This window comes from Colletotrichum phormii (genome assembly GCF_030913505.1).
Source record: "Colletotrichum phormii strain CBS 102054 chromosome Unknown BDP81scaffold_7, whole genome shotgun sequence".
Lineage (NCBI taxonomy): Eukaryota > Fungi > Ascomycota > Sordariomycetes > Glomerellales > Glomerellaceae > Colletotrichum > Colletotrichum phormii.
In genome coordinates, this window is record NW_026851449.1 from 319,354 (window position 1) to 340,462 (window position 21,109).

General features: G+C 49.2%; 3 protein-coding genes across 3 annotated transcripts; 1 reads left to right on the top strand and 2 right to left on the bottom strand.

The window, feature by feature from the left end:
• Positions 1 to 6,782: 6,782 nt before the first annotated feature.
• Positions 6,783 to 7,553, bottom strand: BDP81DRAFT_459837 (uncharacterized protein; the record flags this gene model as incomplete). Its single annotated transcript, XM_060593585.1, has 3 exons — positions 6,783 to 7,104; positions 7,187 to 7,271; positions 7,331 to 7,553. 3 exons carry the CDS (start codon positions 7,551 to 7,553, stop codon positions 6,783 to 6,785), a joined length of 630 nt encoding a protein of 209 aa, XP_060446682.1.
• Positions 7,554 to 15,200: 7,647 nt separating this feature from the next.
• On the top strand, positions 15,201 to 17,305 carry BDP81DRAFT_345800 (major facilitator superfamily transporter). Its single transcript, XM_060586105.1, has 4 exons — positions 15,201 to 15,898; positions 15,954 to 15,987; positions 16,046 to 16,628; positions 16,696 to 17,305. The coding sequence occupies exons 1-4, from the start codon at positions 15,562 to 15,564 to the stop codon at positions 17,251 to 17,253; spliced, it is 1,512 nt and encodes a 503-aa protein (XP_060446683.1). The 5' UTR covers positions 15,201 to 15,561; the 3' UTR covers positions 17,254 to 17,305.
• A 1,284-nt stretch (positions 17,306 to 18,589) lies between these two features.
• On the bottom strand, positions 18,590 to 20,194 carry BDP81DRAFT_515855 (mannosyl-3-phosphoglycerate synthase; the record flags this gene model as incomplete). The annotated part of the gene is made up of 1 exon (XM_060595860.1): positions 18,590 to 20,194. The coding sequence occupies one exon, from the start codon at positions 20,192 to 20,194 to the stop codon at positions 18,788 to 18,790; it is 1,407 nt and encodes a 468-aa protein (XP_060446684.1). The 3' UTR covers positions 18,590 to 18,787.
• Positions 20,195 to 21,109: the final 915 nt, after the last annotated feature.

Below are 21,109 nucleotides of genomic sequence, written 5' to 3' on the forward strand. Positions count from 1 at the left end.
GCGGTCGGTTATTTATTCTATCGGCTAAGGTGCTCTTCGGGATACCGTAGGTCTTTGCGGCATGCGAAATACTTAAGTTATTACCTACAGCGCGTATCGATCGGATCGCTTCAATCGTAAGAATGACTTTGTCTTCTTGGGTGTAGATTGGCATTATGGTTGTTGAGATTTTACGCGTCAAAGGTTTAAGTGGTTTGGACATAAGTGTGTTTAGAAAAAAACGTCCGGCTGACTGATGAACCACGTTAACTGAAACACAAAGAATATGAGGAGGTTGTCGAGAAACACCATAGATGATTCCTAAACTAGTTTAAAGACTTTAAAGCACACGACGTGTTGTTAAGGATATAAGTATTTGGCTGTTGACTAATACTTAACTAGTAACTACTTAGTAGTTAATAATCGATAGTCTTAATCAGTGACTGGACTTTTGATAGAAGGAACTCTAATAGAGTGTCTGGAAAACAGCGCTGCCGCTAAAGCCAATCTATCAATCAAACTTCCAAACAAACCAAACAACTGAGGCTATTCCCAACTATCAATCAAACAACTTCTGACCACCGGGATTTGATATATTGGGTTGATTTGGCTTGGCATATTACATAAGCCTGTATATAGCCAATGGGATGCCATTATCGCGAATATTCACGCCCTAACGCGGTCAGCTTTCTTTTTCTGTATGCAGCACCATTAATACTGACAGCTTTGCGACATTCTTTTCTGCCCTCCTGGCTGTATTTTCTCTTCAGACAATACTCCTGAGTGATCTATGATTCCCAGCGACGTTGGATATGGGTATAAAAGCACTGGAACCGCTCTCTTACTACGTCTCTTCTTCTTCCTCATGCCTCACAAGCAGCCAACATCAGCAACATCGCCAACATCCTGGGCTTGCCTACCTTTGCCATGATGACTTCAACCGTACGTCAGCCACTCCCCCCCTCCTCTCTCCCTGGCCCTATATAAGGGCTTCCCCATCCATCCAGGAAGCTCTTCTTCCCCAGGCATGATGATGTCTTGGTTTCACAACTAACGATGCTACTCACAGATGTTGTCCCCCACTCCTTTACCTACCAACGTACTTCAACTGCTTCGATGCCCCTCCAGAATTGCAACTCAAGTGGCCAACAGTGTCTCTGTCGTTCTTCCCTCGAATCCATCCATCTTCGACCTCCCTACGATCATGTGGGATTGTGGATACCTGAGGCAGTGGCTGGTGCCCCAGGCACCAGCTGCCTGATCCACCTCCTGGTTGATCCAGCCCACCGCAGCCACCTTCACCACAACATCACCAACCAACCGTCAATACCAGTCGTATTGCCTCATTGCTTGCCTCGTTGGTCCAGATGAGCAGTGTGTACTGCCTACAGATCATATGGCAGAACAAGAGATATGTGGTTGAGGAGCAGCTGGCCCGTAAAGGAGGCAGGGGGAGGAAGAGTTGGCTTAAGGACCATGGGGTCTTCCTTGTTGAGCTTTGTGATGAGGGGCCAGCTGGTGCTTACTGGTGCTGTCAACAATGTGACAGTAAAGGAAAGCCAGAGTTCTTTGCTGCTACTGCTTCTAGCTCTGCTGCAGACCATCTTCGCAGGTACGTATATGTCCTTTGGTATGATTATTGTTAACTGATCTATATACAGATGCCATCAAGTCTCACAATGGGGTTCTGCTACCGATGATACAAGCTCAGGAGAGACTCTCCACAGCTCAGAGCATGGTACTCGTTCATCGAAGAGGAGGAAGATCTCCCATATACCCAAGTCGAAAGTGGCTACTGTCATAGATCTCTGTCTCTCCACCATCATCACCAACGATCTACCATTCGACCACTTTCAAGATAGCTTCGTTCAACAAGTTCTACGACTCCACAACTCCTCTCTGGCTGATCAGGTGCCATGGGGTAGGACTTCAATGATGGACCATCTTCCCATTCTCTTCGCTAGGGGGCAATCCTACGTCAAGGATGAACTCCACAGTGCCCTCACTAAGATCCATATTGGGTTTGATCTGTGGACGTCACCCAACAACTACGCCTACCTTGCAGTCACTGCCCACTTCATCAACAGTATGGGCCAGCACCAGTCTCGTCTCATCGCCTTCAACCACATGAGCGGCGATCACAGCGGTCCCAACATATCCAACAATATCTACGAGACTCTTCAGCAATGGGATATCACTGGCAAAGTGGGTGTGGTGGTCTGTGATAACGCCAGCAACAACGATACCTGCATCTCTGCCCTCTTCAGGAGACTCGACCCTATGATGGATCAGGGGGACTATCAGGCAAGGAGAATGCGATGCTACGGCCACATACTCAACCTGGTGGCACGAGCCCTTCTTTTTGGTGCTGATCGTAAAGTCTTTGAGGCTGAGTCACTCTTCTAACAGTCTGTCTATTATGAGGAGGAAGATCTGAAGCTCTGGAGGAAGACGGGGCCTGTTGGTAATCTTCGTAACATCGTGAAGTTCATCAGGGCTTCTCCTCAGCGATCTGAGCGATTCAGGAAAGCAGCCCAAGAGGTTGATGCTGGGTCAGACTTCGAGCTATTCAGCCAGGGGTCTCAGGAGTCATATCTTCTTCTCAACAACGAGACGAGATGGAATTCCACCTACCTCATGATCCATCGAGCTCTTCAGAAGAGGGCAGAGATCGAGACCTACATCAACTGGGTCCAGGAGCAGGACAATGCCAGTAAAAGGATACCTGACGATGACCTCCTTTCTTCAGAAGATTGGAAAGTCTTGGTTGAAGTCAAGTCTATCCTTGAGCCTTTCTACCTGCAGACGAAGAGGACGGAGGGATGGGGTAAGGGGGATGGGCATGGTCGTCTCTGGGAAGTCATGACTGGCATGGAGTACCTCCTTGAGCATCTAGAGGAGTGGAAGAGTCTATACAACTCCGTACTCCATCCCATTGATTCTCAACAGGAAGACGAGTCGTCTACGATCAATGTGACTGCTGATGAAGAGTCCCTACCATCACAGACTCGATCAGGGCGCCCCATTCGATCTTCAGTCAACAGCCAGACCCAGCCTCTTCAGGAATCCATACTTCCACAACATGTAAGAGAGGACTGGAGTCAACGTACTGCTCGATTTATGGGTTTCTCTTCCTCGTACCAGGAGCATCTTCGTACTTCTGTTGAGTTGGCCTGGCAGAAGCTCTCCTCATACTATACGAAGTTAGAGGAGTCTCCCTTGTTTGCTGCTTCTGTTATTCTCCACCCTTCACTTGGTATCTCATACCTTGAGGCAGTCTGGGATGAAGGGGTTCAGCTTGAGTGGGTTCGTGATGCAAAGAAGGGGCTCAGGGACTACTTTGACCATTGGTATAGGTCCGAGGAAGAGTCTGATGACTCTACGGCTGTTCTTGAGATCACACTTCCATCCCATGAAGACAGCCACTTCAGGCAATGGGTACAGACTAGACGTAGTCGTGAGCCTTCTCGACAGCAGGATGAGCTGGAGACGTACCTCAGGCAGCCTCCTAAATCTACGGAAGATCCTGTTAAGTGGTGGAGAGACCACCAGTCAACCTATCCTCTACTCAGTAGACTAGCTCTTGATGTGTTGGCAATACCAGCCATGGCTGCTGACTGTGAGAGGGCATTCAGTACTGCGAAGCTGACCCTGACGTCGCAAAGGCACTCAATGAAGCCTCAGACTATGGGTCAGCTGCAGTTGACGAAGAATTGGCTGAAAAGGAAAGCCATGCCCATGGGGGTTGAGATTGGCTCACATATTGCATCATGAATAGTTGTGAATAACTAGCTTCACTTATTTCCTAATTGGGTAATTAGTATGGGCGTCGTCGGGTCACGTGTTCATGGATTTGTTTGATATATTGGCCAATAGGGCAAATTAACCAATCTTGGGGAAAAGGCAGTCAAATCAGTCAAATCTTGGCGTTGATTTCTTTGTTTGCTTTGGCGGCAGCGCTGCTGGAAAATAAATATAGTGCTGGATTTCTCCGGCTTTGCTGGCTTTGGTGATTTACCCGAACGGGACCCGGCTTCGAGATGATATAGTTAAACCTTCCCAAAGGAATGCAAAGCTTAATGTCGACGCGGCGTATGGCACATTGGTGGGAGCCGGAAGGTCTGCACTGGGATTCCGATTATTATAATGTTCGTTCCGCTTCGTCTCAGCTCAACTGGCCGTTTGAACCTAAGGATACTACATAAGAACAGTGCCGGAAGATAAGCGTCTTGCAAGTTTGTCGTCCGATTCCATAATCGTTTCTGTTTCTAAGAATGTTCACGTTTGATCAGGTGACTTTAAATATGTACTTCACATGGGGAAGTTTCTTCAACGGGCCAAATGACTGTGCACTATGAAGAAAGTAACTTCCTTAGGCCGAGAAGAACGGTTAGTCGATATATTAGACTCTAGCTGAATAAAGTACGAACAATGAGATTTAATGAACTCAACATACATTGACGGAGAAGGCAATTTCTCGGAACCACTCACCTAGCGCACGGGCTTCCGTAGACGCCGAAGATTTCGCTCAATTAGCCGGGAGCTGGGTGGGCATTTCAGTTGAATTGACAAATCCTTAGAGAAAGGCTTCGCAGCGTATATATGCGAAGGAAAAAATGTGCGGAAGACAATAGTGACACATCCCATTGAAAGTGTATTCTCGTACTTGTGACCTTGGGGACACAGGCCCCGCAGATATTCAGATGATATGGCAACGATGATGTCGGCAGCGCCACGCGTGGCGCTGCCGATTACTGCCGCACGATACCGCCTTCTACGAGCCGACTGCTCGTCTCGCACTGTACATAGATACGACCCATTATGGGTCCCTCACATAGAGGGAACTAGCCACTTTCTACTATACATGTCTTCTACTTGTTACCTCGCTTTGTCGTGGATGACTAGTAAGCTTCTTAGACTCAAATTTGTGCAACTTTGGTTGAGTTATCAAATCTGATTTTTACCACGTTTAGCGCAAAATGTGGCTGCAAAACGAGTTCTCCAGGGATCGAAGGGCTTATGTCAATCCATTGTACTTTCCATCACTGTCGGATTGGAAGTCCAATTCGGCCGCGAGTAGGGGCAGAGCATGGGCCACCTCGAGGGGGTACACTTAGACCTCGACTACTGTTACGGCCAGCTAGTCCTAGGGGTAGTTTGTAGAAGTTGAGGCTGCGGAACTGGTAACAGTAATCGTAGTCGTGGAATAGTTTCAAGGAAACTATGTCTGTCAATCGTAAGGTAAGGTAAGGCTTCGGTGATCAGTCGTAGTCTTGTCAAGGTGATAGCTGAAAGCGGATGTTAATCCTGATACGAAGTTAATTGCTGAAGAAGCTATGGGAAGTCTGTCCTAGAGTCCGGCTCAAGTCCATCCTATATACAAGTCCTGATTCTGAACATGTCCTTTGTGCTGGACAGTGTCCTTGTTTAGATATGTTGGATAGCTCATATCCAACATATCCTTATCCTTAGTTAGATAATTAAATAATTATTTAGTATAACTAACATAATCTATCTTTTATAGCCGTATAGTAAAGTATAGTGTTACGCCCGCCGCAACTTGTCACTGTGGGCGCGTAGCTATATATGCAGAACAAGGGACAATGATGACCGGAGTCATCATTATCGAAGCTTTTGCTTTGTGCCACAGTTGGTTGCCTTGTCCTGCTCGTAACATATAGTCGTGTTACTTCGAGGGCTACCTCTGCTATAGGCAGGCCAGTCTCTCGAAGGAGGCTATTAGTTGGTATAGTCCTCTAGATAGGTAGGATAGCCCTTACCGCTATTATAATAACTTTACCAATTCTGCGGACCAGGCCCTTCTGTCCCGTACTAATAATAACTATCTACATAGTAGTACTCCTGCTAGTATTGCTGTGGCTGTTTAGGGCTGGCTTGTTCAAGCCTGTATACCAGGTCTTAGCTCCATATAGGGCTATTGGGAGGATACAGGCGATGACCGCTTTACGCACAGCAGCCGCTGGGAGCCCTCCTTTCGTGTTTGTCAGATGCCGTAGGAACTGGGCTACCGCTGGAGCTGGTGCAGCACTATCGACTACGGCGAGTGACTTGCCTGGTGACCTAAGTTAGGATTCAATGTTTCGAATTTCTATGGGTATTGCCTAGTAGACATTCTAGTACATGTGCCTTGTGTCCGAATGATATGGCGCATGTATGGCAGTACTGCTAGTGACAGCGTTGACTTCATCGTCAGAAACACAAGATGACTTGAAAAGACTACATGTATTGACCACCGAGCACTAGTATGAATTACAAGCGTTCAAAGTCTTCACGTAACATGAGAAAATACCGCATGTTACTTTTACGCAGGTGAGAGCATAGGGAAGAGATACGTTGTCTGAAACGAGGCAAACTCTAAAGTGACGGCCGAGCTAGTCGGAAGCTTTTTCTTGGCAGAATAACATCCCTCGTGTTCACGCGCGGTGTCATGCACACACTGTCAGACGTAAACTTTCAGATTTTGGCGCACTTCTTTAGCAACATACGGAGTAGGGAAATGGAAATAGGCTCCAACTAGAAATTGAAACAGGAATGTGATTGCAGAATTGGTACACAATGGAAACACAGTGTTGGGCGGCACTCGAACTGCTTTGCACAACAAGAAACGAATCAAGGGTTGTATTTGAATTCTTTTCATTGCTGTGCTTCCCATAGGACATTATTCGACTTCAATTGAACCATGCCGAGGGGGGCAGATTATCGATGACCCTGTTCTTGCGGCCTCTCCTTCCATTGTGGCTAGGTCATCTTGTGCCTATGATTGGAGACGATATTGCTTCCCTCTACGGGCATTTTGCAGTAGCTAGCTTGGTTGACTGCTTGACAACGCCATCAAGTTCCGTGATAGAGATCTCACCCTCGCCCGGCCCATCGCTGCTCATGCTCAAGTAGTTGTTGATGATCATCGTGAACTTGCCTCCGTTAGAGTTGCAGCCAGACCGAAACTCGGTGGAAAGGTTGTTGGTAAACTCGGTGGCGGCATCAATAGGTGCTTTGAACGGCCATTCCATGTTGATGGTGCCCGGGCTTCCTTTGAACTTGTATTGGTTTTGGTTCTTGGCCCAGGCGCCTTCGGTCAATCTGACGTGTCCCTTGTAGGTTCCACTGCGGCAACGTTAGTCCGTGATATATTTCCATAACGTCTAACGACGCAAGAGTCGCAGAAGACAAGAATATGACTCCTTACCTCAGAATAACCAGCTGTCGCTCCGCAGCTGTCTGGATATCGACTTCGATTTGACATTTGACCTTTACTTTGTAGTCTCCAGCTTCTAAGATTAATTGTTAGTGATAAGTGTAAGGCGACAACATTTCATCTTGATAGACATACTGATCGTGGTGTTCAAGGCTTCATACAACACATCAAAGCTGCCGTTGGGGTCGAGATTCCCACTCAGAGATCCAACGGGACAGCCCTCTCCAGTGTATCTGATACCAGTGACAGCGAGAGTAGCATTACCGCCAGAGACTTGACGTCCCAGGATGCTGCGTGCCGGGCTGGCAATGGCAGCACCGGCAAGGAAGGGAACGAGAATGGAAGATATGTGAACCATAGTTGCGATGTAGTTAGAAAAAATGTGAATGCTGGTACAATGGAATACTTCGTGGTGGTACGAAAGGTTTCCCCTTTTGAAATGATCGATCACTGGCCTGATATTTATGGCCTTTTGGGGAGAAAGGGGAAAAGAACGATATTCAGGGTAGCAGAAACTTAAGTTTCGGGGAGCCCGAATTTCAATTTCACATAGTGGAGCTGACATGAACAGATCTACATTTACCCAATTCCACATTCAACTAAGTTTTGCTGCGTTTTGGAGTCTTCAAGTTGTGTCGGAATGTTTATATGCAAATTTCGTGGACCACACAATGCCTCAGTGAAAGTCTTGTCGCTAGATTCAACGTGGAAGGATTCTGTCGGTATCCCTATCACAGGGATGTTGGTTCGAACCGTAGGGTCCTGGGGGTGACGAAGTATTAATATCTCTGTATTGATTGATTCTGCATAAGGAGTAGAAGGGAGATTCTAACCGGAGGTTAGGTAGGTAGTTGTTACGACCCAACATGCATGACCAAGACCAGGGTCTGCCCCGCAGGCTTACGGCGGCTACGACACGCCATATATGCAGACACAGGAGTCACCCCAACGGAACGGAAGAACTATAGACAAGTCACGTGATGATAAGAAAGGACCGACAGACGATAAGCGGTCCATGATATAGGCCGACAGGAGACTAATTTCTTTTCCGAAATTTGCCCGAGTCATTGAACAGGAACGTTAGGTGAAGACGGTAGCCTGTAATATAGTTTAGATTAGTATAGACCATGTCGGCATTGCGCCCGGCACGTCCTTTTGTTACCAGACGTTAAATACATCATCATCATCATCATCACCGACAGGATAAAGGCGGTCCACCCCTATAGGACCGACAACACGATGTCGGTCCCAACCACAAAGGAACTGTTCAGATAGTACACGGGACTTGTATATAAGGATAGACTCGAGCTGGGCTCTAGGACAGACTTTCCATAGCTCTTCAGCAATCAACTTCGTATCAGATCTTATGATCGCTTTCAGCTATCTTCCCTGAGAACCTCTTTAATAAGACTACGATTGATCACCGAAGCCTTCCCTTACCTTACGACTTATAGACATAGCTTCCCTAAAGCTATCCCCGACTACGAATACTATTACCAGTTCCGTAGCCTCAACTTCTGCAAACAAACCTCACTACGACTAGCTGGCTATAACACTTTAATTGCTCCTGTTCAGTAAGTTAACCCTACGAAACTACTAATAATAAGAACGACGGTATCTTCCAAAACTACCCCGTCCACCTCCTCTAACGACTCCAAGGGTAAGGCCTCTATACCCGCCAAAACCCTGGACAACGAAATAAAGGATAACGTACTTGATAAGCGAGCTGCCCACCTAACCATGATCATATTATAAATCTGTCTAAGGAGTAACACTAAAAACATAAAATCAATTGAAACTACTCTGAATCCTATTCCTCAGATATTTCTTTATTAAACTAATATGTTCGCGCATTGTGGCCAGTGTTTCCGCAGACGCTATATCGGTATCGACCTGTTTCTGTCCTCGGCCGATGACCACTACTCTAGCGCATTTCCTCCTTAATCTAGGCCGTAGCCTCTCTCTGCGACTAAATATCCTCTGCCTCAGCTACAATAAGACTTCCTCCTTGTCTGAGACGTGTTTTATTAGCCCTCCTACGTCGGCTAAGTAGGTTATTTTCCTCCCGGAGGATCTAGACCTCCGCCCTTAATAAGGCAATCTGGTGCATAAATCCCCGCGCTCCCTTTAATAAATACTCTACAACTTCAATAATTGAAGTTGGGGAGCTATTTTGATGGCGGGAGATCCTCCTTTTGATAAGTTCGGACTGAGAAGAGGCCTCTGTTGGGTTATTTGGCATCTAAGAAGTCCACGCGGGGGGTGTTGTTGGTAAGGACCCTGGGGGTGTTAGAGTATATAACTTAACATCAAGCTTCGAAAGCACACTTTCGGCACTCAAAGAAACAAGCCCGGCCCCTCTGAAGCCTCCCTGGATGTTTTTTACCATTAGGGCTTGCGTAAAAGCGTTATGAAATACAGGAAAGAAGTTCTCCTTCGTAATATAGGTATTACCCCGGCACATCTTATCCTCAATTTGTCGACCATAAGCCGTCTTTAGTGGCCCAAAACACCCAACGTCTAAGGGCTGAAGTAAATGAGACGAATAAGCCGGCATGCAGAGTATGACGATATTGTTTTCCTTGCAATATATCTCAAAGTCCGCAGAGTGGTGACTTTCGTGCCCATCGACGACGAGGAGGCGATAACTGCTAGTTGTACGTGATTTTGTATGCCGATCAAAGTACTGGAGCCAGTCTAGGCCTCTTTCATTTATTGTCCATCCGTTTTCAGACGTTGCGATAACCCAGTCGCGTAGGAGATCTATTTCTATATACCAGGTAGAGAGGTGATATTGGCCTATAACGATGATATACAGCGGAACGCTATAGCCTGACGAACTAATGGCCTGAATGATTATAACCTATTCACGATTGCCAGGCTGCATCATTTTTATATTTGAACGCCTTTCGGCACTCGTGACGACCATCCCGGATACAATCTGGCCCATCATAAACCTAGTCCTATCGAAGTTGTAGATATCGGAGTCTATAATGCCGTATTTTGCGATTATGTTTACTACAAGCCAAAACCACGCGTTTATCGCGTCTAGATCTTCGTATTAGGCCCTCTTACAGTCGTACTTACGAAAAAAGCGCGTCCGGAGCTGTGGTTATCATTTAATAAAGTTTGAAGCCCAGCGCTTCCTAACTGGGGGCGCGTTACGGTCGGCGAGTAATCGATTGGCCATTTCTTCTATACCACTGATCCGGGGAGGAAACGATCGGGAATCCAGGTCGAGGATATACTTAACTAGCTTCTCCTCTTCAAGCTCCGTCAATTTGCGTGAGTTAGGTATAGTATCTTGTCGTGTAGGTGTCCCTTTTAATCGGGTGCCTAGGGTCCTAGGGGGGGCTGAATAGATTCTTGCTGCGGCTCGAATGCTGAGTTTAGGGTTTTTTTAGATGGCCTCGACTACTAAGTTCAATTGGGCCTCTTTGCTTTGTGACGACATGATTATTTGTGGCGTGATACGCATTAGAAGTGAGGAGGAAGGATGAACGCGGTTGGGTGGGCAGCTCGCTTGTCTGGGCAGCTCGCTTATCAAGTACGTTAGCGATTAGAACATTCTTAAGCTAGAGACTCAAGGTATCTTCGAAGGATTATACGGATTCGAGAGAGCACTTCTATTTCTGTTCTAAGAACTAGACGAGGAACGATAATACGAGAGAGAACTCTCTAACCTTCGATAGAAGGGATCAGCCTCGTATTACGCTATAGAATTTAGACGAATCTACGCTCGACTTAACTACTCCGACAACGCTAAGATCTTCATGTTTTATAAAGGGCTCAAGGAAGAAGTCAAGGACGAACTATCTCGACAAGACAGACCTAACGACTTCTTAAAACACGTCGAACTAGCTATCAAGCTCGATAATCGACTTTACGAACGACGAAGGGAAAAGAAGCAAGTCCCGTAAGCAAACATTAGGAAACGCTATCAACCGCGCTTCTAGGGACAGAACCGCCTTAAAAACAATTATTAGCAGAATCGACAAACCACGGCCTAAAGATACTATAGTAGACCGATAGACCTTAGCATGGCTAAACGAGAATAACCGTATTAAAAGGAAGTCTTCAGGTACTACAATTATGACAAGCTAGGATATATATCCCGCAACTATTAATAACCTAGAAGGGTCCAGCAGCGACCTATGCCCGAGAAACAGATTGTCAGAGCCCTCCCGGATAGGGGCTAGTTAGAGGTAGTAAGGAGTCCAAGCAACAAAGGAGCAGCTCAGATATATATACAGCGCAGGGAGTACACGTCGAGGGAGGAGCAGATTTCAGTAATTCATCATTCTACCCCTAACTGCAGTTGGCCTCTGAGAGCTTCCACCCTGCGTCAACAATCCCAACTTGACACAGATCAGGATCGCTACTAAGGAAATTCCTCATAAGCAACTCTCTTGGACAGTATACTACGACGATAACTACCTTACTTATCAAGATAGTAAGGAAAACACGGGATGGTACCCTAAGGAGCCCGCCAGTATTAAGACCCTCGCTATAACAAGTAGGTAAGAGGTTAAGCATCGACCGAAGACCCTCGAGGATTATAATAAGGAATATATTTAGATATTGTCCACGGCCTACAAAGCCGTCAAGATATAACCTAGTAGCTATCCGAGACGAGCTCAAATACTCGCAGCAGTCGGAGGAAGACTCTAGAAAAGAATAACTGCGAAGGACAAGAAATCCCTACTTCAACTAGAAGAAGAGATCCTAGCCAGGGAAGTACGAATTCCTACTAAGTCCATCTATATAATACGACAATCCCCGAATAATAAGTTCCAACGTAAGGTCCTCGAGCAGCTTAAAGACCTCGACCGCGAATATAAAATCGAAATCATTAAGGGAAAGAACCTTGATTTCGGAATGAACGAGAACGGAAGAATCGACTTGTTTGTTTGTTTGTTGTTTTTGTTTTATATTTAACGCCATGGCGGCAAGGGCGCAGCCGCCCTTGCGGCAGACCTCCCGGAGGGTATGTGGCGTGAAGGGTCGAAGAATCGACTTCCGAACAGACAGCCAAGAACCGGCTTTCGGTTCTAGCTTATATATATTCGATAAAGGTGAAAATTCACCTTACGATTCGGACGAACCTCGCAATATCGCTCGATAACGTACTTAGACGAAGATCGATCACAAGGCACCTCCTAGCGTTAACGGCACCAGTTCTAAAGAGGACCTTAACAAATCTCGGTATAACCATATTCACCTATACGATAACGATCAAACGGTCGAACTTTATAGGACTTCTAACCGTAAGAAGAACCCCGTAACGCTATATACGCCTAAGGATCACCCCCTACTAGACCCCAAGGACCCTTTTCATAAGGAACTCTTCTGGGCAAGATACCTGGACGACAGGTGCCTTTGGCACCTCTCTGTTACGCCCGCCGCAACTTGTCACTGTGGGCGCGTAGCTATATAATGCAGAACAAGGGACAATGATGCCGGAGTCATCATTATCGAAGCTTTTGCTTTGTGCCACAGTTGGTTGCCTTGTCCAGCTCGTAACAACTAGCCACAATGCGCGAACATGTCAGTTTAATGAAGAAATATCTGAGGAATAGGATTCAGAGTAGTTTCAATTGATTTTATGTTTTTAGTGTTGCTCCTTAGACAGATTTATAATGTGATCATGGTTAGGTGGGAAGCTCGCTTATCAAGTACGTTATTTTATTCTATAAGAGAAATCTCTTTATATTTTGTAAATTCCTAAAGAAATATATAGAAGACGAAGGGTAATAGTAGGAGTAATAGAGATAATAAGAAAAGCGAGAATAGTACTAATAATAAGTATAGTATTGATGACAAAAATAAAAGTTATATCAGAGCTAAAATATTAGTAAATAATTACGCCACCCGCTTAAGCTGGGGTGAACATTTCGGCATCGTATTTTTGAATCAGCTCCTCGTCAAATAATTGAACTCACGGCACGGTATGTTTCGAGCCCGCTGCCCATGCCGTATCGCAATTCACGTACCACCGTGGTCAGGTTCTCTATGTTGCACTGTTGCTGGTGTAGAGTGGCTCGGATTTTTTCGAATGATGTCGCAGCGCCACACGTGGCGCTGCCGTACGATACCGCTTTCTACCAGCCGATTACCCGTCTTGTACGGTATATAGATACGACCCTCATACGGGTCTTCCACTTAGAGGAATCAAGTCACTTTCTACTATATATGTCTTCCACTTGCTTCCTCGCTTTGTGATAAATGACTTCGCGAAGTTTGTTTGCATTGTATCGATTGTATCCTCGAAGTGACGTCTGAATGCATCCATGGTATCTTGTAGTTGGACTGGCTCGATGGGGCCTCCATGGCGGCCTGTGCGGAGAAGGCGATTGGGAGGGGAGGATGACTTGAGAGGGGATGGTGGCAGCTTGGGAAGATAGCTTGTCAGTAATGGTGGTAGACGGAGGATGACGGCTGAGGGAGAGGAGAAACCCCCCCCGAGATGGGGCATAGATGGGGTATATATATGGCTATCAGAGGCCGCCCGTGCGAGGGCCATGGTTTCCCAAGAGCGGTTGCCACTCAAGACTCAAGATTCCTCCTGCTCTTCGTAGTACTCCTTTGGTCCCGGCATGAAATTCACGACACAGTCACATGTTCAGGCATAGGAACCGCGTTCGTATCAAAAAAAAAAAAAAAAACCCCCCCAAGGTCTGATTCACTACCAAAAAAAAAAAAAAAAAAAAAAAAAAAAGAAAACGTCAACCCGGCCGGATCCACCCACAACAGTAGAGGGGGTGGGGGGTGGCTCAACCGCCGCAGCGGGAGCGATGCGGGTGTCCCTCTAGAGGGCCTTTCCTGCAATCTTATCAAAGACCTCGTGCATCAACTGTCCATATGAAAGGTCGTCATGGGCCATTGCCAAATCCACAGCAAGCTGGCGGACTGTGTCTTCTGTCTGGAATTATTAGGGACTCCGCAGACGATAAGGCCAACGTCTCACATACCGTCCATTGCCCAAAATTCGCCGAGCGTCTTGGGGAAGCCGGGAACGTCGAGCAGGGTGTCGGTGCTGATCAGACAGTGCAAGAGCGTGTTATTGCCGTTTTCGAGCTGCCGGCAGGAGTTCTTAGCTCTCCTGGCAGCGTTGAACACACTAATGTAAGTCAGTATTGCGTGTCAAATGCATGTGCCTCAAATGACTTACGGGACAGTATGTTTAGACCCCATACCGGATCGCAGTTCGCGGACCTCCGTCTGTATTCTTCAAGGAATACATGGAGGGCAAACTGCCGTGAGTAAAGAGAATTAGAAGAATAACGACGGCATGGTTAGAAGAAGTGATAGAGATATAAGTAAGGACCGTAAGTTGTAGAGCGAAAATTCGTTCTTACCAACAGTGTTGTTTTCTAAGATGCACCAAGTTCTCCATGTGAGGTCGTAAATGAAATTCGAAGTCGCCAAATAATGTGGCTGGGCACCCGATGTGGCCCGTGCTACCTCCCACCAGACTGTGGCTGATGCCAACGACCCACTCTCCCGTCATGAGCCAGAAAGCTTCCCTCTTCCCTCAACGCACACCATTCAGTCAGTCACTTCGTTGATGGAGCATTATCCCCTGCTGCCCATCGCACCAAAGGAGTCTAAAGGAAAATTCGCCTATTCGATTCCGTTCGGGGCCCACGTCCGAAAATGAAGCTGCCTCGGTGCGGTCCTGCTCCGATCAGCAAGCAGCCACAGCCGGAACCGGCCGTTGACAAACGTTGATCTCTCGATGGGGCCACCAAGCAGCCAGGCCGTTTCGCCGATTTTGTCCCACACCAGCGGGCGGATTGACGTCCCGATGTCTTTATTCGATATGTTCAGCAGCTCGCCTAAGCATCCCCAAGCTCCCCCAGCAATGATTTTCACCGGCAGTTCTCCACCCCGGATTGCGTGTGTTTCAAAGTGGATTGCTTCCCTTATTCTCCTAACCCGGCCAGACATGCTGCTTGCCCGCGGCCGGGGTCGGCGCCGGGTGTGGGGGGGAGGGGGGTGGTCGTCGTTTAGGTGTGATCGATAGTGTCGCCTCCGCGCTGCCATGACTCGAGCAAACAGCGTCGCTGTTGTAGTATTAAGGGCCTAGGGGGGTTGCGCTTGAGGATTTTGGCGCCGTTGAAACAGTTTTGGTTCTTGCGACGTCGCTACTCATCTTTTCGTTCTTCACGTTGGTCGGGAATACTGCAAATTGCTTCGACTATTGAATGCTTAGCAAAGATCTTATGGGTTCGGCAACTGAAGCATGACGACACCGAGAAAGCTTGTGCAAGAAGCCGCTTAAGTTATCGACATCGGAGCAAAGAACCCGTGTCTCAGCACTGCGATTGGCGCGCTTCCCCGGAATAGGGAAAAGGTACATAACCATGAGCGCTCCCCATCCTCACATCGCCCATGATGTCGAAAAGTCAGGGCCACGGCAGACGATGGAGTCGCCTGTTCACGACGAAACCGACAGCGCTCGCATGAAAGAAGCCGTACACGGGGAGGAAAAGGCGCTCCCGTCGTCTTCATCGGACGACGACCCGCCGGGAATGGTGGCGCAGGACACGGACCCGGACACGGACCCGGACACGGATGCTGGGCACGGGGCCGGCGCCGAGGCCGGCGGGATCGTGGGCCGCGTGCTCAGTCGGGCCACGTCCAGGTCCAGCGTCGTACAAGGGCCGCCTCCTGACGGGGGCGTCACTGCATGGATGGCTAGTGAGTTGCTGCGTGCTCCCCGTCAAGACTCTCGTGAGGCTAACTCCCACCGCAGTCTTCAGCGCCCATCTGGTCATTATGAATACCTGGTGAGCTTCATCAAACCATCACGAGTGTGTACATCCAGCCATACTAACAAACCCCCAGGGGCATCGTCAACTCCTTTGGCGTCTTCCAATCCTACTACACAACCCTCCTCGCCCGCCCGCCCTCAGACATAGCCTGGATCGGCTCCTTCGAGGTCTTCCTCCTCTTCTTCATCAGCACCTTCAGCGGCCGCCTCACCGACGCAGGCTACTTCCGCCACCTGTTCATCGCCGGTTTCCTCTTTGTGTTCCTCGGCATGTTCGCCACCTCTTTCTGTTCAAAGTACTGGCAATTGTTCCTCGCGCAGGGAATCTGCCTGGGCCTCGGTAACGGCTTACTCTTCTGCCCCGCGCTGTCTACGGCCTCCACCTACTTTGACAAGAAGAGGGCCCTCGCGCTGGGGTTCGTATCGATTGGCAGTTCAACGGGCGGGCTGATTTACCCCAGCATGGTGAGGCAGCTGCTTCCGAGTATCGGGTTCGGGTGGACCATTCGTGCTATCGCGTTTGTGCAGGCCGGCACGCTGGTCATCAGCTTCGTATTCCTGAAACCGAGAGTCAAGCCCAGGAAAGCTGGAAGTATCGTCGAGCGGGCAGCTTTCAAAGAGTTGGAGTACACTTTCTACGCCATTGGTTCTTTTCTGGTAAGCTCATTCTCGCAACCCCCTTCCACTCACCGTCAGCCTCCCCATACTCACAACAACATGACAGAACTACCTAGGCGTCTTCTTCGCCTTCTACTACCTAGCCTCCTACACCCGCGACATCATCGGCCTCTCCTACAACGACTCCCTCAACCTCCTCCTCGTCCTCAACGGCGTCGGCGTCCCAGGTCGCATCCTCCCCGGCTACATCGCCGACCGCGTCGGCTCCATAAACACCCTCATCCCCATGTCCCTCGCCTCCGGCATCCTCATGTACTGCTGGGTCGCCGTCTCCTCCACAGCAGGTCTCTATGTGTGGACGCCCTTTTACGGCCTCGCCGCCAGCGCGATCCAGAGCTTGTTCCCTTCGGCGCTGAGCCAGCTGACGAGCGATCCGCGGAAGCAGGGGACGAGGATGGGTATGACGTTTACGATTGTGAGTTTTGCGGTGTTGACGGGCCCGCCGATTGCTGGGGCGATTATTGAGGCTGAGGGCGGGAGGTATGTTGGCGCGCAGGTGTATGCGGGTTCGTGTTTGCTTGCTGGCATGTGTTTTTGGGTGGCGGCGAAGATGGTCAAGACGAGGAGGGCTGGGATGGGGTTGACGGTTTGGGCCAAGGTTTGAGGAGATGATGATGATGATGATGATGATGATGATGATGATGATGATGATGATGATGATGATGATGATGATGATGATGATGATGATGATGATGATGATGATGATGATGATGATGATGATGATGATGATGATGATGAGGTGCTGATTTGGGCATCGCTTGATGTGTTTCTTTGTGGATAGAGTGCGGTACAAGTCTGATGCTACGGCTAGAAGCATCGACTAATACTCCCCTAGTCATCTAATGTAATTATTCAACGCTGTCGTACAGTGATCAGGGCACGGATTCATCATTCGCCTAGGTTTGGTGGCCACTGGTGGTCTTCCATATTGCTCTTCTTGTCAAGCTCAAACCAAATATTGGTGTATCCATCAAACCGCGATGATTCAGTTGGTCAGACAACCACTCCGTCATCCACACGAACCGCCAAAACGCCCATCCTCGTGAGGTGAGCCGCAACCAAAATTGCTTCCCTTCAACCATTCTCACCGGGCCCCCTCCGACGACCCACCATCACCACCCTTTTCCACGCAAACCACAAACAACCGCGAATTCCATCGACACACCACTATGCAAGACAAGATAATCTCTTCGGTCGGAAAATCACACGCTAAAACCACCTAGTCGCCCTCTCTTCTTCTGTAAACCTACACAAAACAGCTCGCTAACAAAAAACACAAGCAGGCTGTCAGACCCCAAATCCCATCACCACCACGACATCAACCAGAGTTAAAGGCAAGCCAAGACAAGGTACGTAAAACACTTCATCAACACAACGCACTCCCCTCCAATAAGACGCAGTACCAAAAAAGCCCCAAGTCATCACCCGCATTGCATACCGGAAGCAAGCCCTCAACACTCCCGGCCGGCCGTTGTCGAACAACGGCGGCGCAACGAATTTCGTGCATAATCGAATCCGAAGCAGCTGTGCCACCCGGCCGTAAGGTACCGGAGGAGCTGCCCCGCATCCACATCCGCATCCGCATCCCATCCAACCGTTGACTATTCCCACATATCCCGCCCCCACGTTCCCTCCGGAGGTGCTGGGAAGAAATGATGCAGAGTAGAAACGTACCGTACCGTATCCCGGATTTAAAAACAGCATATCCCACAATTACCAAGGGTGCTCCAAAGTTTGCCTTACACACTGAAACCGGCGCGCATCCGTCAGAAGGCAGGTGATCCGATGCAAGTATGCAAGTCCCCTTAGACCCCCCCCCCCTTCTCCTAGAAGCAGGTCTACGGCCGTTTGACATTTTTGAATTGCGTCAAAGCCCAGCGCCTTGCGATAATTGACATAGCTCACAATGATTACAGACAGGCACCTTGGGAGGCAAAGAGTCAAGATCAAATGGTATCTCTTGTTCATTCATGATATCTATCTACATGCTAAAAGTCCAAGCACCAACACAAAACCCCCAAAAAAAAAACTCAACGCTATGTCTAGTTATCTCGATGATGGAAATCTATCTATCTACACAACAAAAAAAAGAAAAGAAAAAAACAACAACAACAACAACAACAACAACAACAAAGCAGTCAAAGAAACCCCCCAACCATCCTCCTCACACTCTCCCCGCCCAGTAACCCCCCAAGTCTCGCCATATCAAGCTCCCCGAGCGCAGGGTACACCCGCTCCCGCGGCACCTCCCCGCCCACCGCCAACACCCCCTCGTCCTCCATCCACTTGCGCAGCGCCGCCTTCATCGGCGCCGGCGTCATGGGCGAGTGGTACAGCATGTGCAGCGCCTGCGCGCGCATGTCGCTGACGTGCTCGTCGCCCTTGTTGTCGTGCAGGTGCGGGTTCCGCGTCTCGATTTGGTGGATCTGCACTGATGCGTGCGCGTGCTGCCGCGAGCCGTTGCTTCTGCTGCTTCTGCTGCTGCTACGGCCGCCGAGGCTCATGGGCGAGGCGGGAGGCGACAGGAGCTGTGACATTCGTGACGGAGACGACGGAGATATGGGGATGCTTGCGTCGGAGAGCGTGTCGCTGCCGTCGTCGTCGAGTCTTTGGTGGTTGCTGTTGTTGAATTTGTTGTGGTGGTGGTGGTGGTGATGGTGATGATGATGATGATGGTCCAAGTCGCCCATCTGCTCGAGGAGGTAGAGGTACTCATACGGCTCAACCGCAAACCCGCTCGCCATCCGAAGCTTCAGCGCCAGGGACATGGTCATGGCGTGCTCCCCAGCATTCCCCGTCGTGATGCAGTCCGTCCCGTAGCCGGAGAACTCTTGCAAAAGGTTGTTCAGCCACTCGTTCACCACCCGTGAACTGCGTCCCCTCCGATCAAACATGAGTCGGCCGTTCCGCTCCTTGGGTTTCGAGCTCCACGACACCCGGACCATGGCATGTTCCGCCGTCGCCCTCGAGAGGTGAAACCCAGCAGCGTAGCTCTTGCAGTACTCGTTGATGGAACCGGGGATATAATTATCAGCATCCACGAAGCCAACATACTCCCTCTCCATCAGCGCAGCAACAGCCATGCCGACAAGCATCCCCTCCCCCTTGCCGCTGTGCACAAGCCCATCGTCAGCGCTCACCAGCTCAGGAGCCCCCGCCGCCGCAAACGCATCAGCGACGCCGGGGTCCTTTTGATGCACCGCGATGGCGAAGCGATCCGCCTCGCGGCAAAAGGTCTGCAAGATGTTGACTTCCGTCTCGTATCTGTCGTTGTAGCCGCCCGTCCGGTTGCTGTTGGAGACGAGGACGATGAGGCAGTCGTGCGGGATGCCCGAGAAGACGGACTCGATTGTGCGGAACTCTTCGTTCATGCAGAGCACGACGATGGCCATGCGCGACTCGATGGCTAAGAAGTCATCCCGCGAAACGGTGAGGCTTGAGGAGGTGCTGCGGCCTGATCCGGCGTCGAGCTCGATGACGCGCTGGAGTTCGTTGATTTGTATTGAGCCGAGGCGCTCGAAGCGGGAGGGCCGTGTAAGTCTCATTGTTGGAAGAGTTGTGGTGAAGAGTGTGTGAGAACGGCTCGCGCCGAAGTGAAGGTAGAGTGAGATTGAAAGATGTGATTGGGAGTCTGATTTGCTCTGCTGAAGAGGAATGAGTGTACCGGATTCAAACAAGGTCGGTATGGTTAAATAGGTGTTCGATATTCACTCGAGCAGACTTCAGAGCAGTTGAGCTTGGTGACTCTTAGCTCTTTCTTCCCAGATATCCAAGCAAGACCCCCTTCGCCGGCCTTCCTTATATGTATTAACATTAGTCCCTGTGATCCAACAGGCCGGGTCCGTTGTCCACCCCAAGCACCAACGGCAACAGGGAGCAATGTGCGAATGGTAAGAGTACGGTTGGGTCAGTTCCAACGGCCGTAATCCGGTAACCCAGGTAGGTAGGCCAGATATCGAGACCTCATTCGAAAAAAGGGCCCCCAACGGGTAGACTGTCGTTCATCACGTCTCTATCCCACCGCATTGGTCAGTCCCCGACAGGTTGTCCGTTGTTCGCATTTGCCTAAAGGGTCGTTGCAGCCCGTTTGCTGCGTCTCCGCTGGAGAAGGGGGACCGACGTTATTCGTCAACTTACATCCTATGTAGAAGATGTTCCGTTGACAGGGGGTGGGGAGGGCAAAAGAAAGGGGAGAAGAGCAAAAAGAAAAGAACCGGGATTGTCAAAAATGATGTAGAAACGAAGTGTGCTTTGCACTGCATTCAACCTACCTCCGAGTCCAGTGGCCAACAAGCGACCTCCAACACGGCCATATCGCGACAGGGGGGTCTTTACACGCTGCGCCTCTCTCCCGCCGAAAAAGTGTAAGTGGGTAGAAGAAGATGAAGCATTTCAACAAAGAATGCTCTTCTAGACAATCTCGGCAGACAGAGAGGTCCAGAGATTATGAGAAATTAGAC

Bases quoted from the DNA above. Each gene is read 5' to 3' on its own strand.
- BDP81DRAFT_345800 (XM_060586105.1), top strand. From the start codon at position 15,562: ATGAGCGCTCCCCATCCTCACATCGCCCATGATGTCGAAAAGTCAGGG. The intron at 15,988-16,045 runs GTGAGCTTCATC...ACAAACCCCCAG, and splicing joins CTGGTCATTATGAATACCTG to GGGCATCGTCAACTCCTTTG. The intron at 16,629-16,695 runs GTAAGCTCATTC...ACAACATGACAG, and splicing joins ACGCCATTGGTTCTTTTCTG to AACTACCTAGGCGTCTTCTT.